This window comes from Marmota marmota, unplaced genomic scaffold, assembly GCF_001458135.2.
Source record: "Marmota marmota marmota unplaced genomic scaffold, marMar, whole genome shotgun sequence".
Lineage (NCBI taxonomy): Eukaryota > Metazoa > Chordata > Mammalia > Rodentia > Sciuridae > Marmota > Marmota marmota.
In genome coordinates this window covers 39428348-39449808 of record NW_026000108.1, presented here as the reverse complement: position 1 = coordinate 39449808, position 21461 = coordinate 39428348, and the positions used below count along the sequence as shown (strand labels likewise).

Below are 21461 nucleotides of genomic sequence, written 5' to 3'. Positions count from 1 at the left end.
TACAATTAAGACAGGTATGTGAGTGTGTACGTGGGTGTGTATGCACACACAAGAATTAGATGATGCCTCCAATATGATATGTGCTCAAAAAATAGTTCTTCAAGTCAATGAATATGCATAGTGGTGCCTGTGCTTATGTGGGTTACTTTTGATGGGGGAAAAAAAATCTCTCAAGAAAGAGAAAGGAAGAAAACAAAATTATTCCCTGCTTCTTTTGATTCCCAGTGTTAGAAATCAGAGGGTGATGAGCATCCAAATCCTAGACTTTCCTGCTTCCTCCACATTCAGCAGAAATAGAACAGCAAGATGCTGGCACCTACAAATTATATCAGATGAGGAGGGTTGAGCAAGAGAGTAGGCTGGGTGTCTCTGGGGGCTGGGCTGTTCCTGGTGCTGAGAGCAGGGCATCTTAGAGCAGAACGCCACCAGCATGGGGCCCGGAGGCTGCTGGAGTGGGGAATCAGTTCCCTGGCTCTGAGTTACGTAATGTCCTTGCCCCTGACTCAGTCAGCCAGCACAGTTCTTTTTCATGTCAGATTTCTGCTATGTCCCAGATGCCTGTTGTTAATGAAGGATCTCCATGTCCCAACACTCCACCATGGAACTGCTAGCCACACTTAGTGACGCCCTGCAGTCGCCCTGCAGGAGAGGCGGAGAAGAAGGGCAAAGACACAAAAGGGGGACAAAGGAGTAGACAGCTCAGAGACCAGGCGTGGCCTGGTGGCCAGGACAGGGGCCGCCCTGGGTTCTGCGTTAGTACTCTCACTGCCTGATAGCAGGCCATTCTCTAAAAGGACATTAGAGATAATATTTAATTTGTCTCCTGTCACCCACTTGATGGCTGAGTTTTAAAAACCTAAGCGTCATCTGATAGGCCTGTCTCAGGCTCTTCTGAGCATTTTCTTTTTCATTTTTGAGTGTCTTTTTTTCCTTCCCCATTTGGAGTCCATTTGTGCAGAAATGGCTTTAGTTGAACCAACTAGAAAAACCCTGAAATACTCAAAAGCAGTCTGAATGTCAAAAATGCCTAAGATAAAAAAATACTTAAGGGTGTCTTACTGTGTGTGAACTTAGCTAGGGGACCCCACTTGCTCTTTAATAGGAATTTTAGACGAGTAGATTTTTGTTGAATTCATGTGAAAACCAGAGCCATTGGAGCATCATTTCCCAGAGCTTCTCTGAGTGAAAACCTTCCTGTTGACCATTGCTAAACTCCCTGCCTCCTTCGCTGTACAGTTTCTGTTCATCAGTTCTTTATGAACTCACTAAATCAGGGACCTGCTCTGTATCAGGAACTGTGCTAAGAAGCCCAGTGGAGGAAATGGAGAAAGCTGTGAATTATAAACCACCATGAGGACACAGTCTTGGGGGAGGGTAGTCTGGGAAGACTTTCTGGAGGCGGTGACACCTGAGCAGAGTGAAGGACAACTGAGATGTCTTCAGCCAAAGAGTAGGGAAACCTTCTTCCAGACTTTTTAAATTGTCCCTGAAAAGCCAGTTACAAAACTGCTAATAATTTGGGGTGTCTGGAGCATGGACTGATGGTGAGGGGTATGAAGGCAGGGGGTGGGGTGTGAAGAGCTGAGCTAGGAGCCGATTCTGAAGCCTGGAAGACTCTCCAGAGAGCTGGGCTTATCAAAGGGCAGTGAGGAGGTGGAGGATTTGAAGCCTGTGAGTAATACCCTCAGATTTACACTTGGTGGAGAAGAAGGTTCTGGCAACTCCACCTCCCCTGCATCGCCCTAGTGACAGCAGCTACACAGCAGAGGAAGGGCAGCAAGAGGAGTGCAGCAGAGGAAGCAAATAGTGAGGGTGGCGATGGTGGTGATGGTGATCAAGACGGTGATAGAACCTCCATCTTCGGCCCCTCTGGAGCCTACTGTGTTCAATGTTTTACACAGATGTTCCCATTTGATCCTCATGAAAATTATACCTAACAGATGAGGAAACTGAGGATCTGTGTGATTAAACAACTTCTTCAGGGTCAGCTGGGTTCCAGCTCCAGTTGGGTGCTCCTGAACCTTTACTCTTAACCTCTTACTCCTGGGAAGACTCTGAGAAAGCCTGGCTTTCTCCCATCCTCAAAGGCCACCTAACTTTATGAGCTGCCTCTGTTTTCCATCTGTTTCTTTTCACTTCTCCACAGAGTGGGCCACAGACACTCTGGTTTAGCTCTCACTAAGCTGTTGCCTGGGGTGTGTGTAAATACTTGCTTGTTTCGATGTGAGGCACCTGGTCTTTGGGTGCCAGCTCAGTGGTGGACAGTGAATCCACAGTCTCTGTCGGCCATGGTCAGGAGCCCAGCGTGCCACCTAAGAGTGATAGATTCTTCACTCTCAGGTGTTCAGTTATTGATGCTCTTGAAATGTTGACATTAACTGAATCTCTAGTTCCTCATTTCTGCCAGCAAACTTTACCACCTTGGAGACTCGCTGCAGCCCTCACACCCATGAGGAATCCACTAGCTTTATATTAGAACCAAGGACGTCAGGACAGCAGGGGCTGGCTGTATGATGGGGACTGGCAAGTCACAGGGGGTGCTGCCTTGCTGGGCCCTTTGGTATATTAGCCATTAATGGCCTCTCTTACCTCAGAAGACTCTGCTTCCAGAGAGTGTGCAAAGAATTTTTGCCTTTATGTGTGCGTTTTTAAATGGGCTTCCTAATTGTGTTCTGTGAATCCCTAGGAGTCCACCAACCTCTCCTAAAACTGCATTTGAAAAGTTATATATGAACGTATGTGTATTTTTCTAGAGAGTTCTTAACTTACATAATATTCAAAAGGAGGCCTGTGACCCAATCAAAAAAAACAAAAAATGACAGTAAAACAGCAGCTGACGCTTGCTGAGCACTTTCTGTGCTCTCCACACAGGAGCTTATGTAATCCTCATGACAATCCTGGGAGCTCAGGCCATTCTTTTCCTTCTGTGATAGCTGAGGCGAGGAGACTTGAAGTTAGGCTACAGTAGCCTATCAGCAGTGAAGTTGGGATCACTCAGGGTCTGCAGTGGGCTCTGGCCTAGTAGCCACCATCACCACTCACCTGCTAGGCCTGGTGCAGACCTGGGATGAGAAGAGACCCTCTCTAGGCCCACAGTGTCTAAGCCACACGCGTGGGTGATAAGGGGATGCTAATATTTGCTCAGTGTCCTCAAATACTCTTTGTCTGCTTTCAAGGAAAAATGGCAAGCACAAATTCCATGGGTTTTTTCTGCCAAAATACCATTCAGCGGTAAGACATTAGCCATCTATTTTTTTAAATGATTATCTTTCAAGAACAAGTAAACTGTATGTTTCCAATAACTAGTGTTTTTTCTTAAAAAAAAAAAGACAAAACTTTATTAAACTGTTAAAAGTTGTTTCTTTAAAAGAAAATGATGAAAGACCTCCTTTTCTCCTTTCTTAGCTCCTTCCACTTTTCCTCCATGCAGGAATGTAGACTTTGTTTTCATCAGTGAACCAGCTGAAATGGGAGCTGTTTACTTTATTGTTTTGAACAGTGGACTGAGGACTACTTTAGGGGATGGGAAGAAGGGGATGGGATGTGTCCAGGCCAACTTGCTCCCCTCCAAAGTAGCAGGGCCAGGCAGTATCGCCAGGTGAAGCCCAGTCATGCTGCCACCCTGGAATCCCCTTCACTCAGACGCTGGCTTGGGAAATTCCAACTCTTGTACCACCTCCCCCATTTCCTGTAGTCACCTCCTTGCTGAGGGGGTTACAGCACCTGCATGGGCAGAACCTCACTGGACACTTACCAAGCATACCACACACACACCCCCAGCCCTAGGATCAGGTTCTCCCAGTGTTCCAGAGAGAAATCCAGCCCAGAGTGAAGTCCAGGCTAAGGGAGCTGGAAGCATCACCCAACAAGGGGCCAGAGAGCCCAAAGGTTCATGTGGACTAGAGGAGCAGAGCAGCCATGCCCAGAACCTTGGTGATAGATAGGTGATCCTGGAGCCTCAACGGCTCCTGACTTACCCACTTACATTTGTCCTGGAAAAGCTACTTAACCTTTCTGTACTTTGTTTTTCTGTCTACAAAATAGGAATAATAACAACTATTCCATAAGGGTATGCTGAGGAATTAAATGGAGATTAGAGAAAGTCCTCAGAACCTGGTGTAGCATAAGAACTAGTGAACATCAGCTGCAATCATCAGCAAGATTATCACAGATTGAATTATGTTTCCCCCTAAAAAAGAGATGTTGAAGTTCTAACCCCATCCTCTAAGACCTGTGAATGTGACCTTATTTGGAAATGTGGTCTTTGCAGATGATTGAGTTAAAATGAGATCATTCACATGGACTCCAATTCAATATGAGTGTGTCCAGATAGAAAGGAGAAATTTGGACATAGTGGCAAACATGAGTAGAAGGGAAAACACAGGGAAGTGAGAAAAAGGTGTGGACCAAATTCTTCCTGCAGCCCTTAGAAGCAACCAACCTTATGGGCTGATCTTGGACTTCTCATCTCCAGAACTGTTATTTAAGCCATTTGGCTTATGATATGGAGAAACTAATAGAGTCATCATCGTCATCCCCAACAACAGCATTCCCCACCTTGGGTTCGCCTCCATTTGCTCCCTTCAAGGAGCAAAGACTTCCTGAAAGTGGAAGAAACCTCAATATTGAGGTCAAATTACTGTATGGGAAGGCCACCATTCAATTCAGCAGCAAGGTGGTGGCTGGGCCCAGCCGCTCCAGTGCACCCAGGGTTCTTCTTAGCTGTTCTATGTACACCATTGGTTAAAGGTCTGGTAAACATCCCAGCTGTCCCTCAGGCCACCTTCCCCAGACTGCATCCCTCCTTCCATCCAGGACACTGGCACCAGGTAATATTCAACCTGTACCTTTTGCTTTTTTCATTGAGGTTCCCTCCACACCCCTCCAAAGACACGCAGTGCATTTTTATTTCTCATCATCTAATAACCCAGCATTGACCTTCCTAATTTCTGCTGTGTGTTTGCCCTTCCTGTTGTTAGGTGATCCTACTGTCCACACGGCTCCTGAAGCCACTTAACATTCCCGAGCTGTTATTTGCAACTGATCGACTACATCCAGACCTTGGTTTCTGACAACTGCTAAGAAGATAAGACCTGCCCAAGCTGGAATACCAATACCGTCATCTGTCCCCATTCCAGATATGCCTCCAAAACCAGTGTCCCTGTTGCTAATTGTGGGTATGACCACATTCTGCCGGAAGAGTCTTGATAACTGAGCAGCGAGGTACTCTGTTTGGATTGCTCGTATATTTTTTTAAGTTGTTTTTTTTCATTTTTCTAAAAGTGTCAAGTTCTCTTTAGCTGACCTAATAGTGATAATTTCACTCTTTATTTGTGATTCTTCCTGTAAGTTCATTAATTCGAAATAAAAGCCTGTTGGTAAGTGTGGGTAGATGACAATGAGTCTTTTGATCTGAATTGGCCAAGAAAAATTTAGGCATGCTTTAGAATTATGAGTGTGAGGAAAGTTTGCTTTTCTTTAAGATTACATAACCAAGGAGGGCATGCTGCAGATGCGTCTGAGGCTCTGTTTCTCCCTTGATCTGAAACAATTCTGAAAAGGCGGGCAAGGGGAGGGGTGGCGCTGGGGCAGCCTCTGTGTGCTGTAAATCATGCTGCCTAACAAAGGGCCACATTGTTCCAGCCTGCTGGCTAGGCAGAGCTGCCAGGCTCCTTAGAACAGCAGTGGGAGAGAGGGCGAGGGGAGCGCTGTCCTTGCCTAGAGGTTTCCTCCCCCACAGAGGAAGGCCCAGTAGAAGAGATCTTGTCCCAGGGAGTCTAGATCAGGACCTCGACCCCCACGGCCTTTGTGATTTCAAGTTCCTATTGAAATACATATCTTTTCTGCAAGTTTAAAATTTCTTTCTGGCTGAAGTAGAAAAACCCAGACCCACCTAGTGAAATTATATGAGAACCCTAGGGAAAAAGAAAAGAAAGACCAAAAAAAAAAAAAAAAAAAATCCTGCTTGGAACCCAGGCATTTATAGGTGTACAATTGGTGGAAATTTCTGGCATCTCTAAAAGATGTTTGAAACAAGGGAATAAAGCTGAAAAAGTTTCTAACATGAATTGAACAGGTGGAGGAAATAAAACTAAACCACAACACTCATTTATCTGATTTTAGTTCTCTAAAAAGTATTTAATTACAAAAATTTTTTTTAAAAACTGTGAAGATTTTTTTATAGAAATGGACATTCATTTTCTTGCCCCTCACTCTAGTGCTTTGTTGGTGCAAAATATCGGAGACCTCAGGCTGGGGATGTGGCTCAAGCGGTAGCGCGCTTGCCTGGCATGCACAGGATGCTGGGTTCGTTACTCAACACCACATAAAAATAAAAATAAAGATGTTGTGTCCACCAAAAACTAAAAAACAAGTATTTTAAAAAAAGTCAGAGACTTCATATACTTATTTATTTTTTATCATGCTAGTCTAAAAGTTATCAGAATGAGGAAGAAAGTGGCAGTAGCCCCAAAGACATTATGATGTTAGCAGAGGCTAGTATTTTATAAAATGGTATAATTAGAAGAAACCTGTAATATAATTCAAATCTGAATTCATTCTCACATGTTGAGTGAGCACCTGCAATAACATTCCAGGCCCTCTATTAGGTTCCGAAACATGGTTATGCATGAGGAGACACATCCCTGACTCGGTGGCACTCCCAGAACAAGCAACTAGTGCTTCCTTTGTGCCTGGGCCCTATGTGAGTATCTTCTCAAGGTTAAGTTGCAAATCATATGCTTACAGGCAAAGGAAGCTTTCTAGAAATATAGAACCAAACTCCTAACAAGGTTACCTCTAGGGGAAAATATCCAATGGGAGGGCTATGAAAAGAGGGAGTCTCGCTTTCTGTATACTTCTGTATTTTTTTTTTTTCTTTTTTAATACCAAACTTGTATTTTTGTTTGGTATTAAAATTTAAATTTGGAGTGTAGTCAGTGAAGAGGATTGAACCCAGGGGCACTTTCCCACTGAGCTACATCCCCAGTCTTTTATATTTTTTTATTGAGACAGGATCTTGCAAAATTGCTGACGCTGGCCTTGAACTTGTGATCCTCCTGCCTCAGCTGCCCCAGTAGCTGGGATTACAGGTGTGTGCCACTGCGCCTGACACTTTTGTGACTTCAATTGTATTTTTACAAGTTAATTTTTTTTATATTACAGAAGAACATTCAAAATCTTCTACTTTTATATAATAATAGGAGAAAGTGACTAATTATAAGTGTTACTATGTAGTAGTTACCACGTCCTGAAAATGGTCTCAATACTGCATTAAACATGGCCACATTAAACATGGCCTAGCCTCTCAGTGGTGGGGAGAAAGTGCTGTTTATAATCTGTTTCCATCACTGTGGTCACTGATTGGAGGAACTGAGCCATCGAACAAGCAGACGGCAGAAGGCTTTGGAGGGAAGGTGAACTGGAGGAAGTGAGTCTTAGCCAGTTTGCTTTGAATAAGAAGACAGGAGGCACAGGACTGGACACAGCTGATTGGTTAAAAAGCAGGAACATCATAGAAACTTGGTATCAATCCCACAAAGGGCCTTCAGTAAATAAGGAAAAAGATGATGGTTCAGGAAATGGAGCACTGTCCCCTTGGCACATCTTGGAACCTCTTGGAACCACTGTCCCTTTTGGAAGTTCTCTGCTACTGTTTCTGTGCTCATTTCTCAGGCAAGGGAGGGGCTGCCATTTACCTTCTTCACCTACTACAAAGGAACAGAGTACAGAACAGAACTCCGAAGCCTTCTCAGGGTCAGTTCTGCCACTAAGAGCAATATGGATCCCTCCAAGCCTGTTTCTGCATCTGTAAAATACAGATAATAATAGTACCACCTCTTGGGAGGCATGCTGTGGAGCCATTGCTAACACAATGGCTTAGCATATGACCCCCCGAGCAATGTCTGTCTTTACTGCTGAAGTCACCGATGAAATTACTTTACAAAATGCTAAAGTGCCAGGAGGAGAGCAAAAATAAATGAATAAAAAGTTTGAAGGCACTCTGGAGATGAAAAATGGAGGATATCTTGGTCCAGTACATTTCCAAGACGAGATAACCCTGACAGCAGTATTGGTAGCCCAGTCTCATGGCTACATTCCAATTCCACTTCTTTCACTTAGTGGTTCACTTTTCCTGGTCTTAGCTGACAATGACATCGGAGGACAATGGACCTACTACACTGGGTTGTGGCAAGAATTAAAAGAGCTGATGCACATGTAGCAGGAATATGGCATGAGGTAAGCTCATTCACTGGAGTCACCACCGTTGGTGATTAATATCTGATTACTCGTGCAGGGCCATCTGTCTCCAAGAGTCCTTTCTCCATCACTAACATTACTCAGAAATAGTTATAGAGAATCTGAGATTGACATCCTGATTTACCATTTCACCCTTATCCAAATGTGTCCATTTGTCATTGGGATGAGGGTTCCGAGGAGATCCCCAAAAGGCAGGTGGACTTGAACTTAGCCATTAGGGTTCTTGAAGTTGTCACAGAAAGGAATTTAAGGACAGGTCAAAGTGAAGCACATACTGAACTCATTGAGAAAAAGAAAGAAGTCCACACTGAGAGACAGAGTAGAGCACAAGTGATGGCACCATCTTAACCAGGCGCATTCCACATGTGAGATCAACAGTACAGGGACATGACCTAAGAGGGTGTTTTTATTTCTCCTTTGGGTTGGTAACTGGGCATGACTGCTGCCAGTCGGGGGTAATTTACTGCCATTTGACCATTATCAGGACAGGGTATTCTTTTTCTTCCTTGTTATGCTTTTGTAAACGCAGCATAGTATTGGTGTACCTGTGGACAAGGTCTAATAATTGATTTAATAGTGCTGTTTGTGATCAGGGCATGTGAAAGTGACTTGTAAATCTGAACTTCAAATTATGTTACTCTTGTGTTGTCCCGCCTGACTCCTTTCTAACCATCCTCATTGCCTCTATCCTGTGTCCTATGTGACATTCTGAGGGGATCACCCACCCCATGTCAGCCACCCAAAGGTGACATGAAATGCAGAGCTGAGTGGTAGTGCTGTTCCTTCTGTCTCAGGCCTGGCGTGAGTGTTTACCACCTGAACTGGCTGGCCAGAGTCAATGCCAACATGCAAATCTCCTGCCAAGGACCTCAGAGGCCACTTTTTATAAACAACAGTAGATAAAGGTATAAATACTTTGTAGCAATTGACTTGTACTTTTGTAAGCCTCTTTCTGGAGCTCCTCTGCAAACAAGAGTCTGGCAGAGCTCCAGAACTACTCAGCCCAGCATGGTCCCCAGGGCCAGGCCTATGCAAATATTCTGCTTCTCCTAGGGCCCCTACTTACAGCCACATTTAAATAACAAAGAATTCCATCAAGCTCCCCGCCCCCGAGACCACTATTATTTATTTTACCCTGGTTACCAGAAACCAAATCTTAACAACAAATAATCCAGTATTATAAACATTGTCTTCATCCTGCTCAAGAAACATCAAGAAACTCCATCTCTGTTTTCAAAGGAATTTAAGGAGACCAAACAAGACGATGGGAGATTTGCAGACTGTGTGAGAAGAAGGCATTGGGTGGCTGGGGTCTTGCCATCATCAGCAATAACTGTAATCCAGTTCTCTTCTCAAATTTGGGAGTAATGAGGACAATAAGAACTTTCTGGAATCTTCTCTTTAGACTTTCAAGGGAGTGCCAACAACACCAGTTTTCCTGGATTATTTATTGTAACCAGACAAGCTCCATGATTCCTTCTGGGCTGTGTGTCCCCCCCCACCCCTTCTTGCTCTGGGCCTGTCGTGAGTTTTCTCTACAGAGACTTCTGAACCATCCCATCCCCCCTAAGCCAAGTCTAGATAACAGTTTCCCAACTACTCCTTTGTGGGGATTTGCCCACAAGCTTGTTCATTTGCCCAGAAAATAGATTTCTTTTTTTCCCTCTTGGGGTGTAAGATGAATGTTGAAATCCCATTTTTCTCCTAAACAAGGATCTCTCTATAAACACATCCATAGCTCCTAAGCCTTGGGGTTAAGAGCTGGCCAGGCTGGCATATCAGCCATCCCTGTGTCTGCACAGCCCCTGCTTGGCCTACTGCAGAGGCTGCAAATGGTTTTGATTTGAGGCAGGGAGGAAACTCGAAAGCCAGACATCACGACAGACATGGGTCCGGCTGGTTCTTAGACAGACGGGCTGCGTGGCCGCCCCTCCTGCCTGGACATCTTTATTACCGAGGGGGCTGGAGGCCAGCAGCAGCTGGCTGATGGCAAGAGCAGATGTGGCCTAGCCCCAAAGGGGGACTGGCCAGGGAGGAGCCAGGAGCAGAAGGAAGCAGGCCCAGGCCAGAACAGAGTGGGGAAGGCAGGTCCCTGGTGGAGTCTAATTCAAGGAACGGGGACCAGCGGGCCCCAGAGTTTTAAACTGTGGCATCAGAAGAACCTGGGATGGAGTCCTGGATCTGCCACTTCAGAGCCTGGCTGGCTACTTGGTTCTTGTGAACCTCCCATTTTCTTTTTAGGAGAAGAAACTAAAGATGCATGGTAGAGTTGTAGAAAATGTCTGTTATTTCAAACCTCCCACCATGCCCAGCACCTAGATGTTCAGTAAACACAGTGGAAGCAATCATTGTCACCATCTATGTGGCCCTAAGTGGGCCATCTCTGAGCCTCAATTTTCTCATCTTTAAAATGGAAGTGATAGTACCTTTCTAAGGATTCTTCAAAAAATTACAAGAGAGCATGTGTAATGTGGCAAGTTGTAAACATTCAATAAATTTGAATTTGAATTCCTTCCCCTTCTCCACTGCCCCACACCCAGACACATCCACACCCCTGCCTTCCCTTGCCAGGTGGCAAAGGAGAGATTTCCCTGCCCCAGGAGGGAAAGGGCTGATTTTCAGAGCCAGCTGATTATAGTTTAGAAAATTTTAGAAATGGAAGGGATGAAATGATGAGAAACAATACTAATCATAAAAGAGATAAGAAAAATAATGAAACATGAGGTTGAATTCAGAAAAGAAAATATTGTGTATTCCGCACCACTATAAATAGTGGAGTCAGCCTGAGATGGTGGCAGAACTAGGCCCTGGGTGGTTTCTGGCTGGGACTCTGCTTCTGTGTCTACCTCTGTTCCCCATTCCCCACCCCCAATAGCCTGAAACAAACCCCTGTATCCCTCTAAATGGACTAAAGCTGGAACATGGAGATGACATGTGAGACCCAGTTTTGTGCAGGGGTGAGGAAGTGAGGAGCAGAGGCCAGGGACGCAGAGGAGGCCAGCCAAATGCAAACAGAGGTGTGGAGCTGATCGAAAGGAAGGGGAAGCAGCATGGCAGTGACAAATGCAAAGGCACCTTTGCCACAGAAAGCCACCCACAGGGAAGCTTTTACCTCCTTTCATTCTGGAACCTGGGGAAGAGACCCTGTGAAAAAAATATACAGATTAACCTCCCACTCACTGGTCACTGTTAACACAACCACACAGAATGAGAATAAATGAAGGGAGAGGACTCCAGTCAGAGATTGTTGGCTCTGCCTTTGTACTGAGATGTTTTTAGTCTCCTCTTGGAAACTTTTCCTCTCCCTGTCCCCAACATATGCACCCTTGAGGTGAGGTGAGACTCCAAGTGCATATGAGGAAGCTTTGGAGCATCACCTGAGCATCAATGTCAAGAACAGTCAGATTTTTCCTCCAGGAAAACAGATTTGAAAATCTGGGTCCACATGATAGTAGACCCCAATAGCTAGTCACAGTGGCTGCTCCCCCGACACTACCACCCAACCTATGCAGCAATATCATGAGAACATTGAATATATTCAGAAAACACGGATTCAGGTCCTCTGTTATGAACCTGAGGACACCACTCAAAACTCAGAGTGCATTTTTCTCATTTGCAAATTGGTGTTATCACCTCCCCCGCCCTTCTCACAGGGTTACCCCAGGATTGAACAAGATCAGGTATGTGAAAACCCTACTCAAATAGAAGGTGCGATTATTTGCCCACAAAGATGGTGACTCACTTAGCTTGCATGAAAAAGGCTTCCAGGCCCAGGTGGGAGCAGATAAGAGGCCCAGCAGTCATTGCACACACACTGGCAGAAAGCTCTGTGGAAGTACCTCTGAGCAGCCATACATTGGTGGCTGTGAGCTTTCCAGTGAGAATAAAGTGTATTTTTAGAACTGCGCACCCAAAGAGGCTTACCAAATAAATCACATAGAGAAGCACTGATCTTGTATAGAAGCATTTCTACCCTCGAGGATTTGCTTCGAGATTCACATAGTAAGACATTCGTCTTAGGTTTACCTGGAAGACCATGAAGGAAATGAATAGACATAAGCTACTCTGGAGAATAAATAAAGTGCCAAACAAATCACAGTCCACAACACTCACAGGTTGTGGCCCTTCAGTTCTTCAACTTGCTCCGTAAGTCTAAATTTCATCATCTATAAAATGGAGATGCTAATAAAAGACACCCCAACAAACGACCTCAATGGTTCATTGGGAGACTTAAGAGATAACCCGAAAGGTGTATAACGCCTGACTCAACATGCCCAAGAAATAGAAGATACTGAGTGATGTTTTATCTGAAGGGCAGAGGGTTAAAATTTCAATAAAGACTAAGTCAGATGTCTGCTCTTTTAAAATCAGATTTATTGTACATAAAATAAATTAATTACAGTTTCAGCCAAAACATGAGTGGCTTTTTAAAGTGCATCTGTGGTAGGGGATTTGGTGGGTAGCCACGGCATCAGGTCACTTTCTGCAACATAGTGTTTTGTATGTTAGCCACCCAAAGCCACGATTCAGCCAGGCTGAGGAATCAACCTGACGTCATTGCCGTGAGCCATTGAATTGAATCACACCAAAATCAATTGACAAGTTTTGTTTCTGTGTACTTCAAGCAACAGTTAAAAAACAAAACAAAACAAAAAAAACTACACAGTCTCACAATTAGTCTGTCTGGGTTTCAGTTGTTTTGAGTTCACAGCTATTCACACATGTCCAACCAGGCATGCCCATTCTGTGTCAGGAGAGCCAGCGCCTTCCTGAAAACCACAGCTTATGCTGTCTGTATACAGAATATTTTGGCCCATAAACTCCACCTTTTGTGTGTGTGTGGTGGGGGGGGGAGCTTCCTCCTTGTTCTTAAAGAAATCTGGGTATCCTTCAGGTTTGAAAGGTATCCTATAAGGAACGGTGTTCCAAAAATGCAAATCATGCTGATCCAACAGGAAAGGGGGAGGGGGAGAAAGAAAAAAAAGGGGGCTGTGAATGCTTAATTTGTTCTTTCCTTCCCACTATTAATCACATCAGTATATTTGGTGAAACTACAACTGACCATCATTTACAAGGCAAAGAACAAAAGCCAAAGCCAGTCTGCTCCCCTCTTCACTCGAAAGGAAAAGACACAGTATATGTCACATAATTCAGAGCGGCTCGATGGGCTCACTCAAGCCTCATCCATCTGTCCTCCTGTCCCCTGCTCCAAACAACACTTCCTTTTCTGTAGCAGTTCCTTAGGCCCTCTGGGCACCTCTGCTCCAGCCCTCTCTGGAACCATGAACTACATCCAACATCCAACATTCCTGCACTGGAAGAACCTCAGGCCCTCTTCCCGGGAAGACCAAATCCCCTTGAGTGGCCTGCTTCAGACAGAGGTGACAGTTCTCACTTTGGCAGAGAGAGCTTGCTTGAACCTCCTCTTCAGGTCCTGCATGTTTGGTGACTTGGGCCTGGGAATGAGAGAGGTTCTTCGCTTCTCCGGTGTGCTGCTGGGCTGCTGTTTGTGACTCACTTCTTTGCATAGGACATGGAAAGCATTGTAGACATCATTGTAATTTTCACTGACAGACACTTCATAGAAGGAACAGCCCAGCACACTGGCCAGCTGAAGTCCAAGCTGAGGGTCAACCTGCTTGATGTGCAACAGGTCAGCTTTGTTGGCCACGACCACCACAGGCAGCCGGGTGCCCAGGTGGAGCTGCTGGACATGCTGGTGGAGCTGGCCAATGAGTTCATAGCTCTTGTGGTCAGTAATAGAGAAAACAATCACCACGGCGTCTGCCCAGCGAATGCACCGATTCAGCTGTTCACTGCAACTCAGGCCATTCTCGTGGACCTGGAAGAGAAAGGCAGTTCCAGGGTGAATTGGAGTGCCAGTGCCGCACAGTACCCTGGCTTGGGTGGCTGGCAAATTCAAAAGAGCCCTTCACAGTAGTGCCGGGCTGCAGGTCATAAACAAGTTAGATCCCCACACACTCCAGCTTTCTTGACAATATGTTGATCCAGCTGCACAGAGTTGGAATAAATAACAGTGCAGCTCACCACACTCAAGTGGAAAATTGACCTGCAGAGAACTCCATGCAGAGAGACTTTGTAGTTGCACAAAATGGGAAATTAACTGGCTAGACAGTAAGTCTGGGGAAGTAAAGATAGGAGCTGGAAGCATTTAAACCTGGATAACTGCCCAGTTCTGGAGAGGGAGAAAAGAAAAAAAAAAAAAAAAAACCCACTAGCATGGCTCTTTTGTCTATAGAGTAACTTTCCATAACATAAAAGTGATTCCAAGTATTTGAGACTATACCTAGATATTTGGTTTTTAATGCCAAAAACACATATGTAAAAACTGACCTTTTTAACCATAGCAAGGAATCACCGCCAATTCCAAGTGCTTGGTTTAGTCTTTCCTGCTGTGTTGAATCTTCGTAAGAGAAGGATTCTGCCTCTTAGCCAAATCTCCCAAATTAGACCAGGCTAAGATTGACCAACAGCCAGATACAATTAATGTGTCAAACAACATGTAAAAGTCTAGACCTGACTCCTCAAGTCTTTTCCCCTTCCAGTTTGAGAACAACTGAACAACTGAACAATTCTACAGTTAAGCTCCCCTTGACCTAGTAAGTCTCAATGCTTCTCACCTGAATACCTGGAGTATCCTGAACTTGAATCGCCAGGGTTTCACCTTCTATCTGGACTTGTCTGGTATAGAGATTACCTATGAAGGCAAACAAACAGACAAAAAAAGAGATTATGATCTTCCTTCATGTGCAACTTTTAAAACTTTTAAAACGTGTGTGTGGTGGGGGTGAATGTATGTTGCTGAGAAGAACCTAGAGCCTTACACATGCTAGGCAAGTAGTTTACCACTGAATTATATACTCAACCCTAGAATGTTTCCTTGAAGAACATTTTGTTGCTCAGCCTGTGTGGGGTTTCTGTTTTAATATGTTACCATTCTTTGACAAGAAGTTTATATTTGGGCCATGAGATATAATGGCTCAGTAAGCAAATATGGTTAGTAATGCCCAGCTAACATCAAATGTAATAAAAATGTGGCACAACAATTATCAACTCTCCATCAAAGCAGAAGGCTACCATATCTTATCTTGGGATGGCCTGCATAGTTCATTTCAAATAATCCCCTATAGGTAATTCATAGGTTCTATGGACTTAAGCAATTTGCTAAAAGAGCATAGGTAGAAAGCCCTTAAGCCTCCCAGTGGCTATTCTTAATCACAGGGATTGAAATATTTGTCCTCTCATTTATTCAGGAACTCTCCTTCTAAAACTCTACCATCCAGTTATTTTCTTTGTTAAGAGAACTTTAGGTTTACAACTGATGTCCTTTGGCCTTTGCTTTAAAAGGTCACTTCTGAAAGGCAGCCAGCAGAGAGGAAGAGGGGAGGGGGAGGAGCTGGCCAATGTTTTTTATGACTTTTGCAGGCCTGTTTTGAAGGGAGAGGCCCTGGAGTACAAAGGGTGCTTCCAACTGGGGTCCCTATAGTTAAAACATACCAAGGAGAATACTTTCAGGCACTTGATAAAATGATGAATGGGCCTGGAATGGAATGAGGCAGATGGCATGGGTTGGACCCTTTTTTTTTTTTTTTTTTTTTGGGGAGGGGGGCGGGGGTCGTATAAAGGGACATGTAGAATTGTAAGTGCCAGAATCCTGATGCTCTCAGACTGTCACTCTGAAGGAACCTGCCTGGGAGGCACTGAGAAATGGGAATGGCAGTACTCCTGACAGCATCTTCCTCAACACATTTCCTCACCTGCGTTTCTTTCGTAGTCACCAATGAATCGTTTGGTGAGGAACCGGACCACCAGAGCTGCAGGTCAGAAAGAGGAAAGAGGGTTAACCCCGGGAATTGGATGACTCTCCACCCCACCCCCCATCTGGAAAACAACTTTCCTGGAGAAAGCCACAGCCGGCCACCGAAGGAAATTCCTACCCTGTACCTCCTTGACCCTTCTTCCAGACAGACAGGACGAAGGGGTTACATGCCTGATGAATTATGGCTCTGCCAGCTGGGTCTTGTGGCCCACCCCCTCCTCTAAGTCCAGCCAGCCACACCTAAGCCTTCCAGCAGCGAACGTTCCCCTAATTTTAGAGACCTCTGGGAGGGATTATGTTCACTAACTTCCCTTTCTCTGCTAGACATCGCCCAAGGCTCTAAACCCCAAAGATCTAACCCCCGTTGTGCTGGTAGTGGCCGGGAAATCATCTGGCCAATCTGGATCCCAGTCACCCTCATCTGCTGAAGCAATCCCGGCGGGACTGCGGGAGAGCGGTCCAGTTGCAGCTCCCACCTTTCCCCACGCCTGGTTAAGCCACAAATCTCGGCACGGGTCTCCCACGTCCTGCCCTGGACTGCGCGCCCCCCAACTCCTGAGCGCGGGGACTCACCGGTCTTGCCCACGCCGCTGGCTCCCACCACGGCGATCTTGACCAGCCTGCGGCCGGCGGCCCCTAGGCAACAATCGGCGGCGGAGGCGCTGCCGGGGGCAGGGTACTCGGCTATGGTGCACATGTTCTGGATGAGGCGCATCGCCGCTCCAGCCGGGCTGCACCACGCGCGCGGGACGGGACTTGCGGGGCGGGAGGAGGTCGGCGCAATGCAGGAGTGGGCGCGGACGGGGCGCTCCGCGGTAAAGAAGACAAATTAAAAAGTAAGAAATGCAAGGAACCGGGCACAGAACCGAGAGAGCAGAAGCTCTGGGCTAGGACTGCACAACGGCGGCGCGCGCCTGGTTTTCTCCAAGGCCCGCCCCGCCCTCGCCTCCCGCGGCCAATCCCAGGGCCCTCTGCTCGCAGCTCCGCCCACAAGGCTGCTCCGCGCTCCCGGCGCCCCCGCGAGTGCCTGGAGCCTGTGCCTGGGCCCCGTGAGGCGAGGGCAAAGCCGGGCCGCGGGCGCGAGGAGAGCAACGTGTAGGTCGGAGCCCACCGCTCAGCCAATGGCGAGCGCCGGGCTGGGTCCAGCGGCGCCCGCAGTGGGCAGCTGCTGTGGCCGCGGGGTAGCGGGCGTCTCAGACCCTGGGAAATGTCCTGGCCCCGCGGCTGAGTGAGGGTATCCTGTTCTCTGTCTTCCTGGGGGGAGCGCGGCCCCAGGCTTCGAAGGGCATTCCCAGGCATCTGCCCAGAGCCCACGAACCCACCCGTCCCAGAATTCTGCTGACTTCTGGACAGCTGCTCCTACCTAGGGAACCTGCTCAGGGCAGTGCAGGACCTCATGGGTGTGATGAGCTTTTGGGGGGACTGGAGCTCCCTCGCATTCTGCTGCTGGGCTCCCTAATTTAGGGAGTGATTGCACTGACTTGGATGCATCCGCAGTGGCATCCTGGATCATAAATTTTAGTTACAATTACAATAATTGGTCCCCATACCTACTCCCCTAAAATGTAATGTTTGACTTGGGGGCAAAATAGTATCACCCATTTTGCTCTAGATCCACGTTCTCTGTTGACAGCGCAGGCTGGCATGAAAACACACATACACACACACACACACACACACACACACACACACACACACACACGGCAGAGCACATGTACTGCCCCCAAGAGGCAAATCAAGAAGTAATTATAGAACAAGCTTTCTAGCGCCTCACACACATCACACCTCCTCCGGGGAACTATGAAATGGTAAGAAAACAGTTACCCCAAATGCAGTGTCTGTGGATGCCGACTCTATTGGGAGGCAGAAACCCGAAAGGATCTGTACTTAGTCTCTGGGCACAAGATACCAGAAGAGTTAATTGAAAGTGGCTTAATGCCAAGGGAGGTGTAGGCCCTGCACTCATAAAATTTCGAGCTCCAAGCCTTACATTCTCATCAGGGAAATGCATCCTCAGTGGCAAGCCAAATTCCTCCTCCAAGCAACCCTATGTAGCTGGAACTGACTGCAAAATACATCACCCTTCTCTCAAGCTGATCACCTCCATACACCCGGCACCCTCCTTCCAGCTTTTCTGGACCTCAGACTTCCCCGAGTCTTTTATCCTGTGGAATATTCCAACAAATTCTGTGTCTTGTGGATATCCACATTAAAGATTTAAATGTAAACGTATGATAAACCAATTCCCTTATCTTCACATCAGGCATCAATTTGACCCTATTCCACGCTGGGTTTAACTGACCAGGTATTTAGCAGAATTTACCAACCTGATCCAGTGAAGACTGTGATGCACTCTCTTGTCTCCAAGCTTAGAAGTTTGAAGGAATTTAAGGGGAAATAAAAAGATAATAATATTCTCTCTCTCTCTCTCTCTCTCTCTCTCTCTCTCTCTCTCTCTCGATAGCACTCATTGTCCCTCAAATGTGTATCCGTTGCTTTATTCCAAAGGTTTCTCATTCTCAAGATAGCCCACATTCTCCATTGAATGTGTATCTACTTCCTAAATAAACCTCTGTCTGTGCCTTTGGGGAAAAAAGATAATCTCAAACTGCTTTGGTAGCAAGCCTTCTAGGATGGGCAATTTAATTACCAAGACACAACTTTAGCAATAACCATAATAAAAGGTTCACTTCTAGGGAGATCACTAGAATGAAATAAGATCAGCCATTTGAGTCAGAAAGAAAAAGAACATTTCCAATATGCTTCATGTCTTTCTGTGTGGTTTAAATCAAACTTGAGTTTTGCTGGTCTATAAAATCAAACTTAGCAAGACTATAATTACAGGTAACCTTGTACTTTTAAACCCCACCTCCCAAAAAGCTTGCAATTCTATCATGTTTACATGGTAAAATAATTATGTAGTCTACAGTATTTGTTTAACTGCTTTTCACCCCCCTTCCCCACACACACAGACATGACAAAAGTCGTCGGGAAGAATTTTGCTTTGAATCATTTTAGCTTCTGGGGCTTGATTTTCACTACCATGAAGCTATACCAAACCTATGATTTTTCTGTCTGCATCACAAAGACTGAATTTGGTATTCTTATTTTGGACCTAAATGATCTGGCTGTACTTTAAAGAACACAAAAAAGAAAGGAGGAAAGAAAGATGGAAAAAAGAAAAGAGTGCAATTCAAATGCCAAGCATCTACCATATAGTCCACCTATCTCAGATGATGACCCAGAGCTATTCCTTCTTATAAATTCAAAGAATTAATAAAAGAAAAGGAAAGAGACAGGAGAGGAGAACTGGTATTTATTGAGGGCTGTAGGAAAAGGATATTGCATTTTAAAATCTCATTTTGCTTTCACAACACTCCTATCATTTCTTCCAGTGGCTGTTATCCACTGCTGCTTAGCAAACCTTAGTGGCTCATGGTTCTGCATGTTAACATGTTCCATCAAAAATATTTAAAATATCCAGGATATTCACAATGAGATGGTATGCTATGGTACAATAGAGGTTTGCTACATCGTATGCTATAAAGAGGTTTAAACGTCTCTCTTTTTCTTTTTCTGTCTCTCTGTGTCTCTGGTGGAACTAAAAGAGATAAGGATAGGGGATTAAAATATGAGTGATTTCAGGAGGAATAAAAATAAATGTTTTCCCAGGTTTTGATTTTGTCTCAAAAACAAAATTCAGCATGTGAAGTTTCTATCACCTCCTTGGATATTCAGAGCTGACCTTTTTCCTAAGAGCTCCCAAAGATAATTCAGTATCCGGAAGCCCTTAGGATACCAAAATATAAACTCAATAAATATTTGTTGAACCTCTGGGCCATAGGTATGCCCATGAGTCTTGGGTCTACACAGGCAACAAGAGAGACAAATCTTTGCCATTATGGCAATTACAATTAGCTGAGAAACAAGTGACCAAGCAATTTCAATAGAGTGTGAGGAAATGATTTTGATAAGAGAAATTCAGGAGTTACAGGACTATAAGCCTGGATATAGCATCCTGGATTAAAGCATGTGTGAAAGAGTGTCTGAGAGGTTGCAAAGTTGTGTATGATGTACAAATACACATGGATATGCAAAGATATAGCAGGGGCAGGAGTCGAGGAAGGTGGTCTGGTAGCACTTAATAGAGGAAACATCCCCTGCCAAAAGACAGAAGGTACTCAGTAATATCTGTAGACTGTGAAATGAAAGAATAAGTGAATAAAGCAAAGAGCTCACTCACATCACAAAAACAAATTCAAGAAACAAAGAATAGTTCCCAGCAGGCGAACGGAAAGAAGAGCCCTGGTGAATTTTAAGGAGAGACATGCATATTGACAGAAGAGGTCCGAGAGGTTTGTGTGGTCCTCCTTTCTTTCATGGAACATGCCCCATGGAAGCCAAAGGAGCTGGTAGAAGGTGAATTTGCAGCTCCAGGGAACCATCTTGGCTACCTCATGTGTGAGTGTGCCTGAGAATGAAGCCAGCCTAGAAGAAGGCAAAAATTGAGAGACAGAAAGAGCCAGAACCCCAAGTGGCATCTTTTCTGGCTCTACATCCAGTCATGTCTGAAAATCCAGTTACAGGAGTCAACACAGTCCCTTTTTAGAACCAACTGGTTATCACTGAGTCGTTGTCACTTGTACTGAATAAGTCCCCACACTTCCTATTGTCCTGGAGCCATGGTCTCCCTGCTGCCATACTAGGATGGGTCTGCAGCATCAGCCACACCCGTCACTCAGAACTCGGCAGCTCAGCCATCTCTCTTCAGTAGACATTACAGACATTAGGCCATCACATCCTTCTTATTTCATGTTTGTCGATAAAAACCTACAATTGAGGCCATTAGTCCATCCAGACAAGCAATATTCTCCAAGTGAAAGAAGCCGGTCTAAAAAGGCTACGTAGAGATGACCCTACATGTGACATTCTGGGAAAGGCATAACTATAAAGTCAGTAAAAAGATCGGTGGTTGGCCCTGGTGAAGGGGAAGGAGGGACAAACAGGTGGAGCACAGAGGACCTTTAGGGCAGTGAAGTTACTCCATGTGACACCGTAATGGTGGACACACTTCACATTTTTTCAAAAACATGGAATATACAGCACTTGAGACTGAACCTTAATATAGACCATAGACTTTGAATAATAATGATGTGTTGGTAAGGTTCCATTAACTATGACAAATATACCATTGTGGGGGAAGTTGAGGGAAGGTGTGTGGGAATTCTCTGCCCCTTTCTCTCATTTTTGCTGTAAATCAAAAACTTCTTTAAAAAAATGTAGTCTGATTCTTTTTTTTTCTTTTTTAGTAAAATATATATATATATATATATATATATATATATATATATATATATTGTAG

At 45.2% G+C, this 21461-nt stretch overlaps 2 protein-coding genes across 3 annotated transcripts in view; one reads left to right on the top strand and one right to left on the bottom strand.

Moving 5' to 3' along the window:
* Scfd2 (sec1 family domain containing 2) overlaps positions 1-5387 on the top strand; it is a 386233-nt gene extending 380846 nt beyond the window's left edge. For both annotated transcript variants that reach the window (XM_015482103.2, XM_048784468.1), the window contains one exon: positions 4980-5387. In XM_015482103.2, coding sequence (XP_015337589.2) covers positions 4980-5072 — 93 coding nt within the window. In that variant the 3' untranslated portion in view covers positions 5073-5387. The remainder of the gene's footprint in view (positions 1-4979) is intronic.
* A 7229-nt stretch (positions 5388-12616) lies between these two features.
* Rasl11b (RAS like family 11 member B) lies at positions 12617-17018 on the bottom strand. The gene is made up of 4 exons (XM_015481817.2): positions 16673-17018; positions 16038-16094; positions 14901-14977; positions 12617-14101 (listed from the first exon to the last, which is right to left on the bottom strand). The coding sequence occupies exons 1-4, from the start codon at positions 16812-16814 to the stop codon at positions 13631-13633; spliced, it is 747 nt and encodes a 248-aa protein (XP_015337303.1). The 5' UTR covers positions 16815-17018; the 3' UTR covers positions 12617-13630.
* Positions 17019-21461: the final 4443 nt, after the last annotated feature.

Excerpts from the sequence above, each read along its gene's own strand:
- Rasl11b (XM_015481817.2), bottom strand. The coding sequence starts at position 16,814 with ATGCGCCTCATCCAGAACATGTGCACCATAGCCGAGTACCCTGCCCCC. Across the intron at positions 16,095-16,672 it reads CAGCGGCGTGGGCAAGACCG|CTCTGGTGGTCCGGTTCCTC; the intron begins GTGAGTCCCCGC and ends TCTGACCTGCAG. Across the intron at positions 14,978-16,037 it reads TGACTACGAAAGAAACGCAG|GTAATCTCTATACCAGACAA; the intron begins GTGAGGAAATGT and ends TTGCCTTCATAG.